General features: G+C 39.8%; 1 protein-coding gene across 1 annotated transcript in view; it reads right to left on the reverse strand.

Annotated features, from left to right (window-relative positions):
• Nucleotides 1-11481: 11481 nt before the first annotated feature.
• Nucleotides 11482-25465, reverse strand: part of TLK1 (tousled like kinase 1) — a 66953-nt gene continuing 52969 nt past the window's right edge. The window contains 8 exon segments of the mRNA XM_030454349.1: nt 11482-13235; nt 16084-16191; nt 16482-16593; nt 19603-19738; nt 20911-21080; nt 21725-21814; nt 21896-21987; nt 22246-22327. Of these exon segments, the coding sequence (XP_030310209.1) occupies nt 13059-13235; nt 16084-16191; nt 16482-16593; nt 19603-19738; nt 20911-21080; nt 21725-21814; nt 21896-21987; nt 22246-22327 (967 nt within the window). The 3' untranslated portion in view covers nt 11482-13058.

Here is a 25465-nt window from a genome sequence, read left to right on the forward strand (position 1 = left end):
AGAAATAATCACTTTCATGCCCGTGGGACATGGGATAATTAAAACACCAGGTTCTTCCTACATTAGCTTAGTCAGGGAACACTAAAAAAGATGGTGGGTTTGTGTAACTCCTACTCTTCAGAGATAATTATGTAGGCATGACGCTGAGTGCTTAAATGCTGGTAGCACCCAGATCACTGTGGTGGATTGTTGCTGTTTCTTGGAAATGTTTGTTCTTCCTAATCTGGGCAGTACTGTGTGCTAGGTCCCCCTCATATGCTAAAATAAAGCAGTGGCCTGGTCAAGTACTTGCACAAAAAACCCCACCAAACTAACCAGCTACCTGAGGCCCCAGGGGAAGTGATGTGTTGACTCACAGGGAGATGTTTCTGGTGGCTTTCTACTGGTGGCTTTGCCTGCTGCTCCATGGTATCTCTGCTGTCTGCTGTCAATCAGGTGAGAGATAATCTCTCCTCACTCCTCTACCTTCTTAATACAACTGATTTTGGTAAGTAAATGAACTAATGTGCCACCCACCAGGGCAGGATTAGTAGCTGTCGTGTGGAGAAAGTCTCTTTGTTCAAAGCCCTGGCTGAAAAGTTTCCTCCCTGACAAACCAAGTAGAGACCCGCAGACAACTCTGAAAGCACTGTGTAATCTCTGGCAGTTTGGAGGGGTGTAATGCAAACATGGAACAACATAACTGCTGGATACAACTCATTGGTTTGACGAGAACATGCCCTTGGGGTTTATGACAAACAAATTCCAGTTGCTTTATTGCATTGTGTCTGAATTTCCCCCTGTTGTTTCAGCTGGATACAGCACACTGTTGGATCATGCCTGGAGAAGGAAGTTATTTGTGCAACTGTGGAGGGAAGGAGAGAAAATCTCTGGCAAGATGTCCACACAATGAAAATTTCAGAATACTGATAGGGTAGCCAGCCAATGGCCCCCATTAAGAGAGGTGGTCCTCCTGAGGGAAAGCCAGCACATCACAGCACAGCCAGGAGGGTAAGTCTGCCCCTGGGGAAGCTCCTTTTTCTCCGGGGACTTTAGAGGGAGCCGAGCCAGGCAGTGATGCATCTTGAGCTGAAAGCAAAACCCTACCCTGAACCAAGCTAAGATGCTGCCACTTCCAGAAGTGTCCCCTGCTCCCCATGCCCACTGGAGCTCAAACCCTCTTCCCAGCACTAGTGCCTGCAGCCATGGGGTTACCTGGGGCCTTGGGTCAGCTCTTGGTCCTTGCTGAGAGGTAACTCAGTCAAAAAGAGCACTGCATTTTCACCCAGGCCCACCAGCTGGTGAGACTGAGCACACAGCTGAATGGTTGTTGGTCTGGAGGCTGCAGGTATGAAGGGCTCAGGGGTAATCTCTGGGTCAGCTTACACTGATGGCAAAACCCACATCTCAACTAGGAATATAAAACTCAGTGGTATTAAACCCTGGACCAAGACCAACATAGCTCTCAAAACTTTTGTGACTTTCATCCAATAGCTATAAAATAACATTTTCCCCCCCAGATACAAAACTGAGTGCAAACCAATATCTTTAATTATGAAGACAGAAAGTGCTAATGTACAACCACAGCCTAATAGAATAAATTTATGTGAAACATTCAGATCATTTTCACATTAAGCATTTGTTTTGGATCAAAAATACAATAAAATCCTTAATGGTAAAAGGGTATTTAATTGTCCTAAAGAACATCAGCCATGCCATTTGGATTAGTAGCTGTTATATTTTTAAGTCAAAAACTCTCTTGCAGATTATATATTGTAGTAGCTATCAATATTTCACCATATTAAAAATTAGAACTACCTCCTATCATTAATTCACCTTTATCAGTACAATGTGCTATGAATAACATGTTAGAAATAATAATCAGTGATCATCACAAGGAAATATGTGGCTTTAAAATGATGAAATGACACTTTTAAAGGCTTCAAAGCTGTGATTTTTTCATTTCAAATTACAAGAATGTCAATGATAACAACAAAATTCAGAGAGAAGAGAAGAAGAGCTAACTCACAATATTTCCAGCCTTTTTCAATTAGAAATATATTCTGTGAATCTTGCTTCAAACTATTAGGTATCAATCAATGCATTTTATAGATTCATCATGTAGTATTGGAACAGCTAAAAGTCCAAAGTTTCCTAATAACAGGCTAGGGCTTAAACGCAAAAGCCAAGGAGACAAAATTCAGGATTGTCAGAGTTAAGTTCTCTCAGAGGCCTTTCCCCAGACACTACAACCCCATACTGCTGTGAACTCCAAACAGAACTCAGACTTCTCTGTGGAAGCATCAGTTCTTATTTCAAGACTCTTATTCCAGTTCAGATTATCTGTAGGAACTGGTAATCATTCTTTCACCCTTTTTTACAAGCTAATCCTCCCTGCTTTACATAAGCTATAAAAGCAGTACTTTCAGTATTTATTGAATTGATATGTAGTCAAATACAGCCAAATGCTTGCAAATTCTGACACCCCATTCCAATTTCTAGGAAAATAAGGGTAATTATTATTTGAATTCTCTGCCTACAGGAGACAGAGAACCCTGGTCCAAAATCCCAGAGGGATGAGCAGTCCTGACAACTCAGTTACAGCATCTGCTGCTCTGATAGTTGCCATGCCCAAGCTCTGTCAGGCCAGTGTGAGGTGCAGACAGGTGAATTGAACTGGAGGTGCACTTCCAGTTGAGCCTCTGGAATACAGGAACTTGCTTTGCCATCTAGTGGGCACTGGGAAACCGTGTGCTTCCTTCTCCCCTGGGCTGCTAGTGAGTGTGTCTGAGGCAGATCTCTGCGGGCAAGCTAAGTTTTGATGTACCTGCCTGATTTTGGGCCAAGGATGATTTATGAGCCGCAAAGTGCTGTTCGTAAGGTTGTGATGGTTCAGGCACCACTACCATCTGACTATGGAACACAGTGGAAAACTTTGCCACAAGCTGTTATAGCAATTTACCTTATATCCAGTAAGTGTGTGGTGGCTGAGCTTGACAGTGTCCTGGCCACAGAGCAAGTTATACAAGTGAGCACAGCTGAAGTCTCATTTCAGCCACACACAGCCTTCCTTAGCTGACCCCTGTGTGCTTTTCCCCAGCTTCAAATAGGAATGGCTCATACTGGCTTTTCTCCATCATCTCTGTGCCCCATATGTGTTGCTCCTTAGGACAAAACTAGCAAAATCCTTTGCAACCTAAGTAAACATTTGCAAAGCTCAAAAGGAGAAAACCACAACCTGACTCACTGAATAACAAAAAGAGGCCTTAGCATTGCTGCCTGATGTTAATAGAGCACATCAAAGCATCCTCCAAAATAGAAAAGCTATTTCAACGTAATTCAGCTGAAGTCTCTTAGTAGTCTCTGAGATAAGGAGAAAAAAAACAAGCTTTACAGTTTTCACCATTAGGACCATTTTTTGTTTAACCTACTACTTACATATTAAGGTTTTAATTTTACCAGTATATTAAGGAATTAATATAAGTGGAAAAGGATACAGTTCATTAAAAACACATGAATTCTGACAGATTATAAAGGATGAGAGAGGAGTAAGTCTTCTGTTTTATCTGTACAAGTTTTGTTAATTGGGTGAAAGGACAATAACCTTTATGATATGCTAATTTGTTAGATTGGAATGGGATCTGGCACAGTAATAAAACTGTCCTGACATCTGACAGCTCTAAGAAGACAATTTATGAGATCAGGCTCATCATTTGATATATCCTCATGTAACTCTACAAGCAATGAGAGGATTTTGTGGTGTCACATAGATGTACATGAACTGACATTTCACCAACGGACTGAGATGCCCCAGATTCTCTATGGGCGAGTGCTCATGTGTAGTTTGTCAACTGATACTTCACTTACCTGGCTTTGCAAGAGAAGGGCATGCAGGGAAGATATTCCAGTGCTCAAGTTGGTGATGAGAGCTCTGCCTGCTGCCACTGAGCCACAGCTGCAAGCCTGGAAAAAAAACATTTGTGCAAGAGTTAGGGTGATTATTTTTGTCATGAAGAAAGTTTTCTATATGCAAATGTAAGAAGCTATGCAATAACTTTTCATGTGGCTGTTTAAAGGGACAGAGAAGGAAAGGAACTGAATCTTCTCTCTTAAGTCAGCTCCATTTGGCAGGTCCTGTTTCCTCTGTCATGCCCAGAGAAGATGAGGTAGAAATCTGGGAGCATGTTTTATTTCTTTGAATGCTTCGAATCCTTGCTGTTCATACTGCTTATAGTGGAAATTGCTGATAGATGATGATCTACTAAATCTCCTCATGCATGCACAAAGCAACACAGTTCTCTGTGCTCCGTCCCCCAGAGCTCTCATCCATGCTAGCAGGGGGTCAATTTTCTTTTCCAGCTTTCCTTCCAGGACTGTTAAAGTCATGAGGATGTCCCAACACGTTAAGACACAAGAAACTCTCCTTTTTTCTGTTTTACATTCACACCATTGCAAACTCTTTACTGGCAGCAGTACTGGAATATGAATAGGAAAGTGCTCACACTGCAAAATCCATCCATGTGTATTCAGAGAGCATTCTTCGAGGCCCTGCACACAACACCCTTCTATTCCACTGACTTACAGGAACCTTTGCCATCCATCCAGTTGCTAACCATTGCATGTTTCAGGAATGTGTCCTCTGTACAGCATGCAGCCATATTCTGTGGTGCTGGAGCACCCAGGACACAGCATGAGCCCAGCTGTACTAGAAGTTACAAGGACAATGCCTAAGAGTTGGAAGAGACACTTGGATCTCCATATATGTCTGAGACCTTACAAAAGCTGTCTCTTACTTGAGTCCAAATAAGAAGCAATGGGTCAAACTATAGCACAGTTTTCAGCTGTGAAAAATCAGATACTTGCCTTTCCTCCCCCAGGAGGAAAAAAGCCTATGCACAGCTGTCACAAAGCGTAGAGGGAACAAGGCTGATTATTGGGATCACACATGTCAGCACGGTTGGGCAGGGAAGGAAAGCCATCAGGAGAGTACAGACACTACTTATACAGTCACCATAACTTGACCCTCTGCTGCCCTGGTTACACTCAAGTGCAGCAGCAGAGGACAGCAGACTGCAACATTACTGCAACATTACAGCTTCTTTTGAACTAAAGACTTCTAACTCACTCGTGGGATGACAGAGCAGCGAAGGCTCAGGAAGCCTGGGGAAAGGCTATAGTGCATGGAAAAAGAAGAAAGATGCTCTGGTCTTCACTTGTATAAAAAACGAACAAACAAGCAAAAAGAAACAACAAACACAAAAACCCCAAACTGAACAAAATTAAGATTATGACACATAGTCCTGAAGAAAAGCAGTAGTTTCTGTTTCATGGCCTAACTTCCATCCCTGAGCATCACTTCCCAGAGTGCTCAAACGTGCACAGAAATGGTACCACTGCCTAAGCACCACTGAGCAACTGGAGACATACACACTGTCACCTCAAGTCACTGCCAGTTTTCAGCTTGCACCCTCCATTAATCACACACTCACAGAATTGTAATGGTTGGAAAAGAACTCTCAGATCACTGCATCCAACTGTCAACATCCCCCCCCAACAAAAACCCAACCAAAATAAAAAACCCAATAAATTTGTCTATGTCACCATGCCCACTAATGTATGTCCTGAAGTGGCTCATATACACATTTTCTAAATACCTCCAGGGATCGTGACTCCCCCATCTACTTGGGCAGCCTGTGACAGTGCCTGACTACTCTCTCAGTAAAGAAATTCTTCCTAATATCTGGTATAAACCTCCCCTGGTGCAACTTCAGGACCTTTCCTCTGGTCCTAGCATTATTTATTTGAGACAAGAGGCCAACACCCTTGCTACAACCTCCTTTCAGGCAGTTGAAGAGAGCAGTGAGGTCTCCTCTCAGCCTCCTCTTCTCCAAACTAAACATTCCAATTCCCTCGGTCTCTGCTCACAGGACTTGTTCTCCAGACCCTTCAGAACCTTGGCTGTCCTTCTCTGAACTCACTCCAGCAGCTCAATGTCTTTCTTGTAGTGGGGGACCCAGACCTGAACACAGTGCTTGGGGTGCAGCCTCACCTGTGCCATGTACAGGGGCACAGTCACTGCCCTTCTCCTGCTGGCCACACAACAAACCAGGATGCTGGTGGCCTTCTTGGCCACCTGGGCACACTGCTGGCTCATATTCAGCTGGGTGTTGACCAACACCCCCAGGTCCTTTTCCTCTGGCCAGCCTTCCAAGCCTATAGCATTGCCTGGGGTTGTGACTGAAATGCAGGACCTGACACTTGGCCTCATTAAGCCAATTGGCCTCAGCCTATAGATTCAACCTGTCCAGGTCCCTCTGCAGAGCCCTCCTACCCTCAAGCACACCAACACTCCCACCCAACTTGGTGTCATCTGCAAACCTGCTGAGGAAGCCCTCAATCCCTTCATCTAGATCCTTGGTGAAGATATTGAACAAGATTGGCCCCAAAACTGAGCCCTGGGGAACAGCACTGGTACCAGCTGCCAACTGGATTTAACTCCACTCACTACAGCTCCCTGGGCCCAGCCATGCAGACAGTTTTTCACCCAGCAAAGAGTTCACCTGTCTGTGCCATGAGGTGCCAGGTTCTCTAGGAGAATGCTGTGGGAGATGGTGCTGTATCTGCTGGGAGGCAATCCAAAGCATGGCTTTGGACATCTGGAGTCTGGTGAGAGGCTTGGAGGTTGGGGAGAAAAAACTAACAATGCACAGAAATTACCAGAGGCTATGAAAGGACTATACCATCTGAAAGCATTTTGATGAAGAAAAAGAAGACCAACTGAATGAGGAGAAAAGCCCATATGAACTGAACACTACAGCAAACATTTCTCAGGTTTCTGTTTTCCATGTCCCAGCTTTGTCTTTTTACTCCCCAGAGTCAATTGCATATTTAAGCACCAAGGGGTCTGCTTTTCTATTAGCCCAAGTTCCAGATATTCCATTGCAATGAAAGGTGTACAGATAATATATAAATTTAGGGTAAAAGGTATTTGGGCAGTAGGAGACACATATTGTCAGATCCTACCTAGAAGGAGTACAATCAGAAATACCATCTTTGTATGTATTATAGACAAGCCATGAACTTCTGGATATATGTGGCACTTTTATCCCTTCAGTTAGAATCAGTAACCCCTCCATACTTGTACACACAGACAATGTAGTTAACATAATACACTTCCATAAACCATCCTACAGTTAATATTTTTAAAATAACTATTAATAGTTCTCTGTTAGTGAACAATACCTAGAAGCAGCTGTTTGACAGTGTATAAAGATGCATTTTCTTCTGTCCTGAACTATAAATATTCCAGAATTTCAGCATCAAATATAAACTAGGGTATTGATTCAGCAAGATACTGACAGGCACTTCTAAGCACTGCCACATCTGAGCAACAGATGGTCCTGGACCTTACTGGAGTCAGTGACCCTGCTAAGGACCATCCTATCCTTCCAGTCTTGCTGAAGGGAGCAATTATGCAAACCCTGTGTACATCAATACTAAAAATATCAGAAAGTCACAACCTCAGGCCACCTTCAAAACTGACTTGAACCCTGTCTATGCATAAACAGCTTTCCCAAGAATAACAGCAAACACAAGGGTGATGTCCTGGGACTGGTTATGGTTTTTTACATTGGAAGTACAACAGAACCAGCACCAGCTCAGGGCTGAGGCCATGGCATTCTCCTCCCAGGAAACATTTGTTCCATTTGCTGCAGAGTTGTTACCACGACATAGCTTCCACACAAGAGGAAAAAAACACTTTACTTTGCTAGTTGACCTGATGGTAGCACATCCTCTGAGGTTAAAGCAAATGTGGTTTTGATCTCTACCATTTTTTTTAACAGGAAGTCCCTCTGTGTGTGTTAATGATGCACAGAAAGAGATACCCAGGGATTTGCACAAGGGCATTCTGAAATTCAAACATCATGTAATTTTTTAATGATACCTGATTAGCTCTAGAGACACTAGATACAAAATGAGATTTCTAGGGAAAGCATTCCTTTGATTTACAAGCAGAAATTTAGTGGCTTAGGAAACATAGCACAATGAAAAGATTGCAATGTGACTCAATTCCTTGGAGTAAAATAGAAAAAACATTAATTTCAACAGCAAGAGTTTCCCTAACATTTTTTTTTAGGAGTTGAGTATCTGAAATAAACCTTAAGAATCTCACTTGTTCAGAAGATAATAATTTTAACACCAAAGGACACTCAAGGAGCATGCACGAAGTTAAAAATTAAATACAAGTAGGCTGCAACAAAGCAAGACTTATGCACTACTTAAGTGTCAGGGAAGGATTCTTTATGCCATAGTACATAGGACTTGAAAGAACAGGCTTAATAATCAGCAAGACCAGATGGTAGGAAACACTGGAGCAGATTTCTTAGGTAAGTATTGCAGCCTCCACTAATGGGCATCTTCAGGAGTAAGGTGGACAAATTTGGCAGGATATAAGTAAACTTGAGCCAAAGTTGGAAACTAGAAGAGACCAGAGAGTTTTTCAGTTGTCCTTGCATAGTAAGCATTGAGGGCCAAGTAAAGCCTATTTTGTTTGTAGAAAGGAAATCTGGAAATACACCATTTTCAGGTAGGGGGTATGTAATACCAGGCCACCAGTTCGGTGACTCAGGGGGAGCTCTGTTTATCTTAATAGAACCCTTTAATCAATCTCCGGTCACAGAAACATGAAATTCCTGGATAATTCATTATCCCTTGAAAAAGACTTTCAGCCTTACCTTTCCTACAAACACAGCTCTACAGTCCATGGATGCCAGGGGCCGGGTACGTTCAGGCTTCAGGAGAGGTACTTACAACCTGAAGTCAATGGGAGGATCATGCTGGGGCTGTGGAGATGGCAGTGCCCTGGCCCAGGTGACATGGTGGCACACAGACGTGACCCACACACTGTGAGATGATGATGGTGAAACACTGTCAGTCCACGCTGCCTGGTGCCCCTCACCTGCAAAACCAGGGTCCTCCTTTTGATAGCAGTTGACATGTAGAAATAAAATTTTTAAAAAATACATCAGCAATTGTGAGATTGAAGTGTTATAAACACCAAAATCAGAAGACTCTCTTACCACTCCACCTCCAAGTTTTGAGGCCGACCCTGCCCTGACAACCCTGCCTGGGCCCCCCAAGAGGCCAGGCTCCCCAGGCCTCCTTCCCAACACAATCTCCCACTTCTGGAGGAGATCAGAAGTCCTGAGGGCTCTTTGAAGAGAAATAAACGTCCCAGGGACCCCTCTCACCCTTCCCAGTGGCCCGATTCCCCCCAGCAGTGTCCCTCACCACTCCAGCCCTCTGCATGGTGACTGTGATGGGGGTGGTTGCCACCCCTGCCCCACTGGGGCCCTTCAGCTGCACAGGCACAGAAGCAGCTCCAGTACCAGAGGAACCCAAATCCAGAGAAAGACTGGAGCAGCAGTGCTGCCCTCACTCCCCAGAACAATGTGCTGTGTCCTGCCTGGCCAGGAGAGCTGTGGGATGGGGTAGGAAGGCCCAGCTGGGCTGGCAGCCCCACCTCACTTCTGGTTTCTTCTCATTCAAGACAATGTCAAAACTGGTGCAGAAGCATCCAGTGTGCTTCACATCTCAGGTCATGCCTTCCTTTCCAGTGCTTGCTGTTTAAAACATACCTTTAGTCAGACACCCATGGAGGCCATCATGGGCAGCTCCTGGCTGCCAGGGGGGTCCCAGCAACACAGAGCAGCCCGGGGCGGGGGCTCGGTACCTCCGGCAGCCGTGACTCGCTTACCGAGAGGGCTGGTGGCTTTGTGGGCTTTAGAAAGTCTCTGTAATTATGCAGGGGTTTGCTCATAGCCACAGTGTGCACGGCCAACAGCACTCGGGCAGCTGGCCAGTAATGTCCTTTCAGGCCTCCCGAGTGTTAAAAGCACTTTTTAGAAAAGTATTACCTGCCTCCATGAAAATAGTATCTACCAACTGGCATACACCAAGCTAAGGGTGCATAACATTCCATGCTGAAATCTGAGAAATTTCAGTGCAAACATAAATAAAATAAAACAAAATAAAATAAATATAATAAAATAATAAAATAAAATAATGCAAGAACATGGTTGTTTTGAAGAAACAAGCCAACCATTGCTAACTCTGGCTGCGTATGACCTGTAGCACCATAACCACAGTTAAAAGGGCAGAACTTCTCTGTCACTTGTTCCATACATGGGTCTTTTAAAGTTGTACAGTAATGTGGTATTTTAGCATCTTCCAGTAAATGCAGAAATTTGAAAATATTTATGAAATTACAGGAAGACTTGTTTCCAAGGTTCATTAAAAACTGCCTGATGAAGTTTAGCTTCCTTTTGTCTACCTGTTGCTAAACCTGAAGACAACTCAGGAAATCTAGGAATGGATGGCATGTAATAAAATTTGCAAAATGTGTATGAAATACAGATTGGACAACCTCTGCATGAATCACCTGTGAGTGGATCAGCATTCCTTCACAAGTAGCAGTAACTCAGACTTCTGGACTCTGCCTCAAGACTCGAGCCCAAGCACAAGTTGCTGAATATCAGACACCAAACACACCCCAATGTCTTCTTGCAAACACTTAATGAATCCATGTGAGGATACAAAACCTTTAACAGCACTGTAAGATGCTACCACAAACACAGCTGGGTGTATTGGAGGTAAGAATCTCGCAGCTTTGATTCAAAGGATGAGATGGTGACTCTCCTTTTCCTTCAGGTATCTATATGGAATCTTGTCTAAAAGTGCTTGGATTTCAGGAATGTGCATTTGTAAAGCTGGAGTAAGTGTCCTGTTTTCAGCCACAACACCTTTTCCCATATTATAACAATGGGGAAAACAAGCTTGTGTGTAATCAGTGCAGTGCATAAACCTTATTTTTAGATAGCTGTAAAATTTCCATTTACTTACGTGGTTCTCTAAGATATTTCCAAGACTTCCCTTTACTAGGGGTAACCACAATATATTCCAGATAAATAAAAATACTGTTAACACAATTCTTATTTTCCTTAAGCAAAACAATTGATTAAGCTTCTGATATTGAAACATTGAGAATAAGAAGGAATGACATCTAAAGTGAGCCCACATCAGCTATGGCACATTCTCCTTGAACACAACTTGGTGGTTCTGTGCTGTAGAGCGTGAAAAGGACACAGTCCTAGTACTCTAGTGTAGTGTAAGGCAGAAACAGTCACTATCTGAGTCTAGTGTTATTGTATGCACAAATTTTATTCCAAAGTTAAAGAATTCTAGAAGAATCCGTTAAAATATATAAAAGTTGTTTCTGTGAGGTCTATTTAGAGAAATGTTCTGCTTACTTCATTAAAATAGATGTTTTAAGCTTTATGGAATCCTCTCCTTTAACCTCCAGTGTTATTAAAATTAATTATTCTATTATTGGCTTTTAATTTGTAATTAAATGAAGTTTCCTTTAAACGCCCAAGTGTAGCTCAGTGATAATGCTTAGCTGACTTGCCTTTCCTCAAAATGAAAAAACATGCAACAAAAACCTTGAAATTTCAACTGTCATTGTTTATTACTGTTTTGGCTACATTCTCTACAATTTCAGCAGCATCTTAAAGAGACAGTTAATGTTTCTTTATATACAATGAAAACAAAATGGCTTGCAACATCAGAAACAAGAGCAACAGTTTAACTGTACAATACTAAATGAAAACCTGTGGTAATACAGCCTCCTTTTCCTGCAAAATGGACAAAATTACGGATAGGTATTCAGCATCAAGAACAGGATAGTTAAAAGAATAGTGAACGGGAGAGAGATACACTGCTCTGAAAAGTAAGTTTCTACCATACAAGGCAGTTAGAAAATGTTTCACATTTTAAAATATCTGTACAAGCCACAAGAAACATTTCCTTGTTGATAGGAACTTCCAGAAATAGAGAATAACCATGAGCATCTTCTACATCTAGTATCAACGCGTTCTGCAGGTTGAGAACGCAGTAAACTGACTTAAAGAACTGTGTATTGCCAACATGGATCTGGTTTACATGCCTCGATTGTTAATGAATTACCTACTGTTAATCTCTCTATAACATACAGTTGACTTGCACCTTAAGGAGGTCATTTGATTCCTTTGCAAAAGTAAAAGCAACGTCATTTAGCAGCAATTAGAAGCGCCTTGAGGGAGACTTAAAAAAAATACAATATCCAATTAGAAAAAGCCATACTTTAAACATTTGTACAGGAATAAGTTGCTGAAATTTAACTGAAAATGTGACATCTGTACAACAATTTACAATAGAGCAAGAAGGGAATTTATCATTATTCCTGCATAGAACATTATACATGACCTGTCTGCATTTGGTTTCATACTGTTGCTTGCTTTTATCAAAGCCTGGAAAGTTTCACAACTAGGTTTCACAAGTTTCAATACCACAGCAAATATAGTAATTTCAGAAAACTGAGCAGATTTCAAAATTAGCATTCTACTTGAGAAATAAGTACCAGGAATTCCATATCCCCCTTCCAATCTAAATTCAGTGAAACACCACCGTATTTTTGGAGGTTTGAGCCTGAGTTGCCAAATTTTATCTGAGGAATCTGATACAGAACGTATCTTCTACTGTCTCACACTCCTTACTTTGGTTTCAGAAGATCAGTGACTTGGAAAGATGGCAGTTTATTTAGTTTATAAGCAGGCACAGTATTTTTTGTGTGTTTTCAAATTTGCTCACTACCCTTTTTTATTTAAATAATGAAAAACTACCCTTCATGTTAGAACTTTCCAGTATCAACCAAATGTACTTTAAGTATTAAAAAGATTATTTACAATGTTCCCCAGAAAAAACTAAAAACCTTTTCTTCTGTCTTAAACACAGTATACCTGTTAGTGTGTAACAGGTAGTGTCATCCTTCAACATTTAAAGGTATTTTTCAGAAGGGTATATTATTTATTCACAGTCCATGATCCGTTCCAATCATACAAATGACACTATGTAGGAGGACTTCAGTCTGAAAACACAGTTATCAAACTTATCCTGTGTAAAGACACTCAAATGCTTTCTAGCTCAAGTCTGCAACTGGAACCTACACAAAGGTCTCCTGCCATTCCTCGGCTGAAGAAATTTCAGTATGAAATAATGTTTGAAGTAGGTGGTGTAGGGGATGCTGCTAGCCCAGTCATATGCAAGTTTCCTGAAGAGTTTGATCTCCTCATGTGAGGGAGAAGATAAGGATCATTAGCCAGCTGGTGGACATCAAATCTATCCTCTTTTCGGTATGCTAAACAGCGTCTTATAAAGGCCTAGAAAAGAAATGCAAAAAGTGACAACACCATTCCAAATAATTATGTCTGTTTACAAGTAAGTATGCATGTCCTCCTGGATGAACTAGTTCCTAAACAAATTGTTGTTCTTATATAACTAAGTTCAAGTGACAGTGTAGTATTTTACTACTGATTCCAATGAAACAGTGCAACATTGCAGCAGGTAAAAAACCAAAACTCAAGCAATTAACTGCCTTCAAATAATCACACTTCAAATAGGGATTTCCATGTTTAGCAACTATATTTACATGTAAAGCATTAGCACCTCACACAATTAGAATTCTGCCTGTGTTATCCCTGGGCAGCTCACTAAAAACTAGAAGCAAGTATCAGAGGACTGAAAACAGCAAAAGGAGGTCCACAGAACTTCTGACACCATTCAGCTGTGTGGTGGATGAAGAATAGATGGAAGATGCAGGAACAGAAATTCTATGGCTTAGCAGAGTTTTCAGAGCAGGCATTACCATGTGTGCCATAACTGGATAGAACAACAGTGGTTGTCATGTTCAGTAGGCATGAAATAATTAACAGACTGTTTAAGAAACCACTACCTAGCTGGAACTCCTTTCCCAGGAAAAAAACAAAACCAAAACCAAAACCCAAAACAAACAAACAAAACCCCAATCCCATCTGCTTAAAAATTCCTCATCAATTAAAAAAATTCTGTATCTAGCTTCAGGACTGCTCTTGAGACACTATGCTGTCCTATGTTTAGGTCCATAAAATGCATGACAACCATTCTACACTGGAAGTTTCTCTCAAGTCTTATATGTCTACCAAATACAGAACACTTGGTCTCCTGAGAGCTTGGGCTTCAATATTAATCATAGAAAATCCTTATTATTGCTACAGAACTGATTAGTACATCATTACTTAATTTAGAGCTTAATTTAAAAGAATTACATATCTTTTCTTTGATAAATCTGTTCAGCTGTTTTTTCTTTGCTCCAATTAAAAACTAGAGATCAAAGGAAAAAATCTGTGATACAAGTTCCAAAGAACCCTGCTAGAATTTACTTCTATCATTTACATATCCAGCATGAACAAGGTACAAAATAAAAATCGTGCACACCTGTTAATATACATTCACATGTTCCTGGACATTATGGATTTTAATATAATTCTTCACAACAAATTAGTTGTTAAGAGTTCTTTGCAAGATCCTCAGAATAACAGTTTGTGTCTAAAGTGTTTGTGAACTACTTCATGCTTCTGTGGCACAGCAGACACATTACTGTGATGCAAAGGAGAACATTGCACAAAACAGGAAAAAGCAGAGGATGATCAAAGGACAGTTACAGTCTGAAACCTAACTAACAATGTCATTTCAGGTTCCATCTTTTATTTCATCTCCATGTTTTCCAAATCAGAATTTCAGTTTACAAGCTGTTCTTCTCCAACAGCCAGGCCTATAAATCCAAATGACAGTTTGGATTCTACAAAGTCATCATAAAAGGTCTGAATTTACGAGTTAGTCTGAAATTGTTTTATAGCAATTCCACCAGAGAATAATTTCTCCCACTCTCTTACAGCTATCGTGACAGTGTAAGAGTGGAGAACAATGAAAATTTATTTTAGTCTTTCAAACAAACAGAACACAGAATATGCAAAGAATGTAAAACAAGGTGCCAGTGCTCCATGCTGAACTGTCTGCTCTTTCCTGACATCCTCTATATAAAACTACTGATGACAAAGAAATGCAAAGTTAAAATACAAGTTTAAAAACTACCAACACATAAATGTTATCAGTTACGTGATGCATATTTTGTCATCTGCATTCAAGGGGCACAATTTTTCCAAACGGGGCTGAAAAGAAAACCCAAATTTATTTTCTTCAGAAGCTACACCTCCTAGAAATAGGTAAATAGGTTTCCTTTCCTTAGCCTTTAGAGGCTAAATCTTAACACTGTGGTGGTTTTTTTGTGTGTGTGTCCCAAATCTCAGTACGTTTAATTAGTTGCTGAAACCTGAACAGACATTCTGCTCTCTTGGCAGTTTTTTCAATGAGACTATCTCTACTGCATCTGGTCATGAATATATTTTCTAAAAATTATGACAGTTTTACAAAAAAATAACACATACATTAAGTTTTCTTCCACATTCAGAGAATTGGATTTGTTATGGATGCTCTCATCTACAATCATTAGGGAAAGCACCTTGATCTGTTTCTGAATAGATGGTCTATGGAGAAGAGTTTGCTAGATGTGCTATAGATATCGATAGCTTGGATACAGATGTTTCAAAATAAGATTTTTAAATGAAGGAAATATTGCCATCCACATTTTTGTAGAAGATCAACTATGCTGGCAACTAAGTTCCTGAACCAGCACCAATGTATCTTAACAGATTCCTAAGAAATTACGTTTCTAAACTCAGCTCTGTGTAAATACAGAGTCCTATGACCTTTCAAGGGGAAGAGCATTAGCAGATATATCCTCCAGGTATTTGGTAGTCAAGTAGTTCTTCAAGCCAACAAGGCTGCACAGAATTAACACTCAATATTTTCAGAAAGAGTTTGTTAGTCTTATCAGTATTTCACAAATGGTCCTCTGGGAAAAAGCAAAGTGGACAAATTTTGAGGCAGCCTACTTTAGAACAACTTGCAAATTTCTGGAATTTATACATAGCCTCACTTCGAAGAATATGACTTTGAGAAGTCCCAGAATAAGTTTGTTTAATAAAAAAAAAATCAAAATACTAGTTCTCCGTTATGTTTTCCTACACGTTTAGTTACCACATCTCACAGCATTCTTAAGCTGACAGCAATTTTATAGCTGAATCCTTTATAATGAAAGTTGCTAAACTCAGAGATCATATGCAAAGTTACCTTGGCTTCATTGCTTACAACAGGTTTGACAGGGAACTGAACTTCGGTAGCTTTTAATATTGTATTTTCTTGTAAGATATCTTGCTGTGACTGATTGTGACCAAATGGCTGAAAAATAAACACATGGTTTTCTTCATGAGAGTTATCCAATTACTTTATTTCATAAATATTTATGCTATGATAAGGCCTCGCAGTAGTGATACAAACTACTAACCATTCCATAAACAGAAGTTTCAGTCAAGATTTTCTACATTTCTTGCAATACCAATGCACACCACCAAAAAGTAACATAAGTAACTTTACATGTAGATTTACATCTTTATGACTATAATCCACAGTCTACTGGAAACAGGCACTAACACTAAAACTTTAAGATTTTCAGACAACTTTCCTCTTACCTTTCTACCATAAAGGCATTGGAAAAAGATTACTCCAACTGACCATACATCAACCTTATTAGAAATCTTTGGTGGCTCTTTGCCAACTACAAAGCACTCTGGAGGCAAGTACCTGGAAAACAAAACATGCACCTCAGTGTCTGGAAGTAGCTGCATGGCTAAAACTTATTCAAATTCTAATTATACAAAGACTTCATGTACACATCTCTGATCTTTTGACAGCTGTACAGTGCTTTTACAATCTGCATTCCCACATCCTGCACACTCATCAAAACTGCCATTAGTTTTTTGTATAGTCAGTCAGTCAGTGGGTCTATTTCATATCAGCATGAATACTAACAGTCTTTATCTAAATCACTAATTATCACCTTTCTTTTTCAGGGGGGGTGGGTGATCCTGGGTTAATTATGAACCTTTTCTTTCTACTAAAGTAAGAAAAGATGAAAACCATACCGAGTGCATTTTACAGCAAGGTCTGGTTAGGAATCAAGGATAATGTAGGTATGACTTAAGGACTCTTTACCTAAGTTTTTAGTTACAACAATGACATGAACCTGAGGGATATATGGTAGACAAAGGTGATGGCTATTTCCATTTCTATAATCTACAGGAAGCCAAAGAACCCAAAATTGAGTAAGTTCCTCTGCTACTCCTGAACTGCAAAACAACAGGTGAAATGGAACCTCTTTTAAAAAAAGAAAACAAAACAAACTACAAAAAACACACAAAAAACCCCAACCAACCAAACCAAACCAACACAGCAAAACAATACAAAAAACCCACCAAGCTTCCCAAATACACCCAAACATATCAATATGTGGATAGTTAGGTATTACTGAGTACAATATACAAAATGGAAAGAGGCATTAAAGCTATTAGAGCATGTACAGACCAAACATTCTTCCATAAACAGCACATAAGGCTTAGAATAAATTTTGAAGAAGTATTTGTGGAAATCAAAATAAGCAGAAAAATGAAGTCAGAATGCAAGAATGCAACACAAGTATGAATTTCACACAGTATCCCAAAGTATCTCTTCTGGAATACTCGTGTACAATTCTAATTACAACATTCAAGAAAAATGAGCTTAAAGTGATTCAAGTGCAAAGAAAACTACTAAAATGCTCTGAAGAATGGAGAGCCTTCATTTCAAGGAAAAAAACCCTAAAGGCTATAAAAAACACCAAGAAGCAAGTGTACCAGGAAGTACCACTTCAGGGAGGACAGTGCTGGCACAGGAACAAACAAGTCTGAACTGGCCACAAATAAACACGGTCTGTAAATTAGAAGATTAGGTTTCTAATGATCAGAGAACTGAGGTTATGGAACACACTTCAAATCAGATTACAGGGGACAAAACACTAACTAAATTTAATACAAACCTCTCATCTGGAAGTTTACCAAAGAGATTATGTGACCTAACTGCCTGGAAAGGCAGGTAACAGGACCCACTGGCTGAGGAAATCCCTTACAGCACTGTGTGGCTGACAGTTTGTGCCACCTGCCCAACACAGACTCAGCCCCCACCTCAAACTCCCTCAGTATATTTCCCTCCTTAATGAAGACTTTGGGCTCAGAAAGTGTAAATTAGAAACATAGAGATTCATCATCAACCTATACTCATCACAGACCTTTTTGACCTCTTAGTTTATAGCCCCACTAGTGCCTGTGGCATTCTAGATGAAATCACAGAATGGCTTAGGTTGGAAGGGACCTTTGATATCTTCTACTCCAACCTCCCTGCCATGGGCAGAACAACTCTCATCTAGACAGGGCTGCTCAAAGCCTCAGCCAGCCTGGCCTTGAACACCTCCAGGGAGGGAGCATCCACAGCTTCTCTGGGCAGTCTGTTTCAGAGTTTCACTATCCTTGTACTGAAGAACTTCTTTCTAAGATCCAGTCTGAGCCTATTCTCCTCCACTTTAAAACCATTTCCTCTTGTCCTACTGCTAGACACTCTTATGGAAAGCTCCTCTCCAGCCTTCCTGCAGGTTCCCTTCAGGTGTTGGAAGGCAGCTATAAGGTATTATTCAGGCTGAATAATCCCAACATTCTCATCCCCTCTTTGTAGCAGAGGTGCTCCATTCAGCCCCTAGATCATCTTTGTGGCCCTCCACAAGAGGGCCTTTTTTCCTCAGCAAAATGCAAAGGCCAACATTTTTTTTCCATATATTCCTACAATAAATGATTTTCATTGGTGTTTAAATAGGCAAAGCATTAGAAAGAGTAGCAAAAGACTAACACTTCTATTCAACGTGAATAACTGACTTTCATGTGCTTGTTTTCTTTACCAAAAATTCTGAATGCAAAGGTAGTAACTTTATTATATGCAACTTCCAAATATGGGAAAAGCTGGAAAACAAATGGGAATGACCCTGGCTTCCCTGTTTAGAGTTAGGTCTCAGCTTCTGATTCTGATTGTGCTACAGGCAGAATGAGGAGAGAAAGAAAACTGAATTTACAAGTAATAACCTGGCCAATACAGGCTTTCTATTCTACCCACCCTGACACAGCTTCCATGCCCCCAGGCTCAAAGAGCTACTGTGTCATGAAAAACCTGCATTTTTAGAGAGCAAATTCTAGAAACAGCTTTGCTGTAAGTCAGGAAATGCTAATTGTCATTCCTATTCTGTAGGAAGCTATAAAACTTCAGTTTTTTGGACAAGCATGCAAGTGCACACAGAAAACAAATCACAGCTGCCAAGCTGTCATTAACCTTTAGGATGGAAGAGTAAATACTCTCTTGTTCTAAGGACATTACCTGCTGGTAATCCCTGCTCTAAGATTTCCAAGGACTAAACACCCACACTTAATCATCATAGCTGTGTCAAACATCTTCAGCCACCTGCAGCCAAAAATTAAACACCTGCTTCTTTAGGGAAACCATGCTTCTAAATCACAGTGATCATCTTCACACTTATTTTTATATATATAATAAAACCATTCACACTCTTTATCTCACTTGTTATGTTACCATTCTAACATTTGGGAATATCAACATTCATTTAAAAAAATCTTTATTTTCCCTTCATGTTAATATTTTTCATCCCATCTCTTTCACAAAATAGACTTTATGAACAATAACCCAGAATCTAAACAGTAATATCAAACCTGGCATTACCAGTAAGTTCCTGCTCCCTGTGAAGTTAAATCCATTCCATCCACACCATAGCTATCATCATCCATTATCTTGGAAAGGCCAAAATCAGTAATTTTTATTTCTCCACATGCTGTTCCATCTACAAGAAGGATATTACCTATCCAGAGGAAGAAAAAAAACAAACCTCAGAACAGCTAACAGAGTGCTTTAATTCCAAAACCAGGTTCATTTTTCAGGAACACCTGACTTCTTGATGGGTAAGTGACAACTTTACATCATTTTTATATCCTCAAGTCTGGAGTAAATTGACTATGACACATCTTAATGCAGCCTCAGGAACTCTCCATGTTCTCATCAGCATCTGAAATGGCTCCCTCAGCTGGGAGCTGTCTGGACAGTGAAGACACACAAATTGTAGAGAGGAAACACCAAGACATAGTAGTATACCAGTTACAATGAAGTTCCAGATTTTTGTGTCCAGAATAAATTTTGTGTCCAGAATGTAATTCAGGGCTTACATATGCCACAAAACTGAGCCAAGAAATTGCTGCAGTACTACAAAACTTACTCTCTGTTTTAAAGTTGTACAGAAATTTATTGATTGAAAAGTTACGTGATGACGTTCCTCTCAGAACAAAACCAACTGAGACTCAGAATACATTCTGTACAATTCCATGAGAGAAATCTGTATGAGCAATTAATTACAAAGCAGCAAGCAAAACAGGCTGGCACAAGAGTTCCACTACAGAACCCATGCTTGGGAAGAACAGCAGATTATGCTACACGAAGAATGCAAGCATCATTCATGCAGGTGGTGGTAAAACAAAGGCCATGGATTCAAAATAGGATACATCGTTTATGACAATGCTCATTATTCATTATAAAGAAAATTTCTGTAAAGTTTGTTTTGAAGTGATGATGCCAGGACGCTGAAAGCAATTGATTACCTATTTTAATCCCTTACAGGCTAAGAAGTATGGAAGAGAAAACTTACTTACACTTCAGCATTCCACAATGATCAGATAGGTCTGAGCCATTAATGATCTTATCTGTTTATATTGCTAAATACCAATGAATATATCTATCTGCTGTGTGCATTTTTCCTACAAATTCAAATCAAAATAATATAAACTCTAAAAGTTATGACAAGCATTTTTCCAAAGAAAAGGCAAATGATTTTGGCAATAAAACTGGAAAGAAAAGTCCACACTTTTTTTAGTTGTTTACAATAAGCCTGGCATACAGAATTGTTATATTTTCAGTCAATGAATTACAAACAAAATAAAGGACTGAAAAAATACATTTTCATTTGTATCATTCCTCATTTACCTGGTTTAAGATCATAGTGTATAATAGGGGGCTTGATCTCATTGAGATACCGTAGTGCATTTACTATTTGCATTACAATGGACCTAGCTTCCTTCTCTGACATCAATTTATGTTGCTTCAGATAGAAATCCAAGTCATTGCCTTCACAGTATTCTAACACCGTGCAAAACCTAGGACAGAATTCAGAGAGAGAAAATTAAATAATGTATCAAGCTCCACAATCAGTAACAGAGATATGACAACCCAGTTCGATACTGGCAAATTTAATAATGGCTGGCTGATTAAACTGTATGAATTAAATTGTTCATAAATACATGGCATAACTATTAGTTTAAGAAATATGACATCAATTGGAGTATTTATATTCACTAAAAGAGAAAATGCATCGATATTAATGAGAGGTTAAGTTTAAAACCCCTATTTATGTAGGCATGTTTCTAAATTAAAAAATATACTCACCATCCCTTAAGATGTGACATGATCTCATGAAAAGAGGTGCAGCCCAGTGACCATGGGCTAACTTAGATCAAGAATGCTCCTCCTCTCATTTAGTCTTCGAAACTTGTCTAAACTACAGAAGCCTTTCAGAGCCACCCTGCAGTAGCCCTTGCTCTGCCTGAAAACATTACAGCACTGCATGCCCCTTTCACCCTCAGGACATTCTGGAGGATTTTTAAAAAAAAAAACCCTTAACGCTTTGGCTGTAAGCAAGAACGCGTCATTTTAGCTCAAATACTCTTAATTTCTGTTTATCTAATGTAAAGCACTGAAGTCCTTGCCAAAGTCTAGAAAACATATCATTTTATGTACTTACGTATCTGTATCCAGGGAGAAGTAGTCATATAGTTTAACTATCCGGGGGTGATCCAGTTCTTTGTGTATTCTGTACTCTCTGCAGGCATGTCTAAAGGAAGATGGATACATTAACCTACAATCAATAAAACGCTATTTGATTTAACATGAGTCATAAGTCATTAATATTTACTTGTGGTAGTTTTCTTTCTTTTCATCCCTCCAGCTTTTGTTAAGCTGGTGAATCTTCACAGCAGCATATCTTTGTTCATAAAGGTCAAAGGCCTAAAAATGAAATCCATAAATACGGGAAAGTTACAACCAAAGATGAGAAAAGTAACACCCAATAAACAGGAAAAAATTGGCATGTAATTCACGAGTCTATTGACGTGCTGCCCCCACACCACACATTAATCAAAGTGTGCTCAACCAGTCAACCATGTTACAATCCTTCTGCTTATTAAGATTCCCTCCCTCCCAAAATTCAATGCATAAGTGTATGTGGCCCAAACATTAAGATTTAGCAGATCCAACACACTCTACCTTGTACACTTCACTGAAGCCACCTCGGCCAAGTAAATGGAGTAACAAATACCGTTCATTCAATGTGGGGTGATCTTTAAATCTTGAAAGAAAAAAAAAAAAAAGCAAAGTATACAAATAGAGTCTAAAATATAAAGCTGTTAGTATTACGTCTAAAATGGAGCTTTTTTTTTTACTATCTAATACGCTGAACAGTATCATATTATGTGTAACTTCATGGCACAACTACACAAAATGGCCAATTTCACTACCTTTTGACTATTAAAGGTACAAAATGCTATTATACCACCACTGTTAAATCTGTAAATTTGTGTTATTTTTCTCTGCTTTTGAAAGGAAAATATTAATCAAAAAAAGCACCCTTAAATTTAAGCACAAGGGCTCTCTCCCTGTGTCAAATTTTAAAGAAGTCTCAAACATCAGCTTTCTGAAACAAATGAGGATATACTTCCAATTTCACATGAAACGTGACCAGACATGTTTTACATACCTGTCTCTTGTTAACAAAATGGATTTTATTTAACACTAAGATGTTAATAAATAAACAGCAATATGGGGAAAACACATCCAAGGACCAAACATCTGCTTGCATCCTAATCAAAAGCAAGGAGAAAACCTTCCAAACACTCTCCTAAATTGTACGGAAGACAAAACTATATCATTGCATCCAACTAGGGGAAAGGGAGAACACTTACTCATCACATTCTAGTGCAATGACGAGATAACTATACTCACAAATCTAGGGCCACTTTCCAACTATACTCCACAGAAAACTTTTAGGAAGATTGTAGAGCTAATCTGCAAATTGTCATTCCCATCCTTCCATGTTCTCTACAATTTTGGAGTATGGTCATAGGTGGTCAAGTATTTAAGGGAAGTTGCATATTCTTGCTTCCTGTGCCCCTTTTAAATACAAAGCTTTCTTCACTATGAAAATACATATTTCAATGGTAAAACAATTTTTAAAAATCATTAATAGTAAGTAAAGCACTCAGTGTAAATGAAATAAACTTAGAAGTGGCATCATTAAGTGATTGCTGTCATGTAACCAGTAGCCTAACTCTTTAAAACCACACTCAACAAATTTATATTCATATATTTCTTGGTCCTTCAATTATATGTATGCCTCCAGTAAGGCTGATCTTAAGAACTTTACCACCTTCCTGGTCCACTGCTGCTTTTACTACTCCGTGTGACTCTAAACCTAGACAAAGCAGCCCTACCCTGCACTCTCAACTCTTCTTGTTATCCCAGTGCATTTGTAAATAACACATGCAGACACACAAGTCTGTCCATCTCTAAACTGGACAATATTTCCTACTTTCCTGTAGCAAGACAAACCTCTTTTAGGGTACTGCGCTTCAAGGTCCAACCAGGTGTTCCAGCAGAGACTCACGAACAGTGCTCCGAGCCTATAGCCACAGGGTTGACCAGCCTGGATCTGTGCTGTTGCTCTGAGAGCGACTGATCTCTCTGCAAAGCATGCTCAGGACTGAGCTGAGCTTGTGTCTCAGGACTCACCTTTTATTGGCCCCCTGGTCCTGCTCATGCGCAGTGGGGGCCCACCCTAATTGGGCACAGGTGGGCTTAACACAAGCTCATGCTCACTCCCTGGCAATTAGTGGCACCTGGTTGCCTCGTTACACTACACTTTCCACTGTCAAGGCTGGAACCCCAAACAGGTGAGTGTGCAGTCCACTTAATATTTAGGATGCAGAGGGAGGGTATACATGGGTACAGGGATGTAGATGGGAATGCTGCTAGAACAAGAAAGAGGGCTCAGCTTTGCACAACAGCTGGAAGCTGAAAACCTAACAGGCTCTCTGTCAGGCTCTATATGTATCTATTTCACTTCAGAACCTCCTCCCTTAATCAAACAGTCAGTTTGCCAAATCCATCAGGAAAGAGGCTACAGACCCAACTACAGACCTTCTCCATTGCTTCTGTCGTCTGTACTGTGAGTGTAAGCTGCAGCTTGGCCACTTGGTAAATGCTCAAGTCTAAACTCCCACAAAATCACGAGCACACAGTTTACAGCCTTTCATTCTGTACAGTAAAATGTGTCAACACTGCTGCAGAAAATCGGCAGTAAAGCTGCATGTCTGCTTGTCTGAGTCTTGCTACTCTCCTTCCCACCAGATTTGTAATTCCAATGTTTGTTGCTCACATACACAAAATTTATACAGCCAAAGCTTGCCATTTTCCTGTGGCATTTATCCCTTCTTGTTGAATGATCCCCTGGGTGTTGTTTTTGGGTTGTTTTTTTTTTTTCTATTATTCTAATGCAAACACTAAAGATTAACCTGCACAGACCTGCTTGGTTATTGTTGTAAGACATTTATTTTTAAAAGAAAATATTCTGCCATTGAATTGTAAGCATCAACAGCCATTATGCAAAACAAGACCACTTCAGCTATCAATTAGCTACATGGTAACACAAATTTTCAGCACTCCTGCAGGGTAGGTATGAGGACCACTAAAACAAAATACAAGTTCACATCCCATTGTTTTAGATTTAGAAGACTTAGTGCATGTATATTCTGTTGTGTCTGAATAGAAAAAATAAAATAAAACCCTGAAGTTTTAAGACTACTATTTCTTAAATTATTAATTTCTTAAATTAGAAAATTCTGCACTTTACTATTGCAGAAAGAAAGAATGCCAGTCCTAATCTTCCTCCTAGCTGCCCATCCCACCCTTTCACTGCTCTCTCTCCTCATGACAGTATAAGCATTTTTGCAACTGGGGCAAAGAACTACAGCAGGAAATGGTTACAGTGTTAATATTAATCCAGAAAAAAGAAGCCACAGGAGCTAGTTTTAAGGTGAATCAATTTCCAGCATCTGATCAGTAAAGACACTGCCAGCATGTGAAGGAACATGGCACGGGCATAAAGAAGTAGTTTGGGATAGGCAGAATCAGTTCATTCAAGCATCAGTGGCAAATTAAAGCGCTGGTGAAACTGCAGTGTTAGAGTCTGTACTTTGCTGTCATGGAAAAGAGACTTATTTTTGTTACGTAATAGTGACTTTCAAATCTCCACAGTAATAGCTGATATTAAATAACCACTTAACATTATAATATGTTGCCATGCAAGCTGAACATACAGAGGTAACATTAATATAATGCAAAAAGACTTTGATTTTGTCTTATTTATCTTATTCCTACTAGGTACCTGTACCTAGTAGGACTGAAATTACAGTGCAATAATAAATTGCTG

The sequence above is a fragment of the Calypte anna genome, chromosome 7, assembly GCF_003957555.1.
Source record: "Calypte anna isolate BGI_N300 chromosome 7, bCalAnn1_v1.p, whole genome shotgun sequence".
NCBI classification, from domain to species: Eukaryota; Metazoa; Chordata; class Aves; order Apodiformes; family Trochilidae; genus Calypte; species Calypte anna.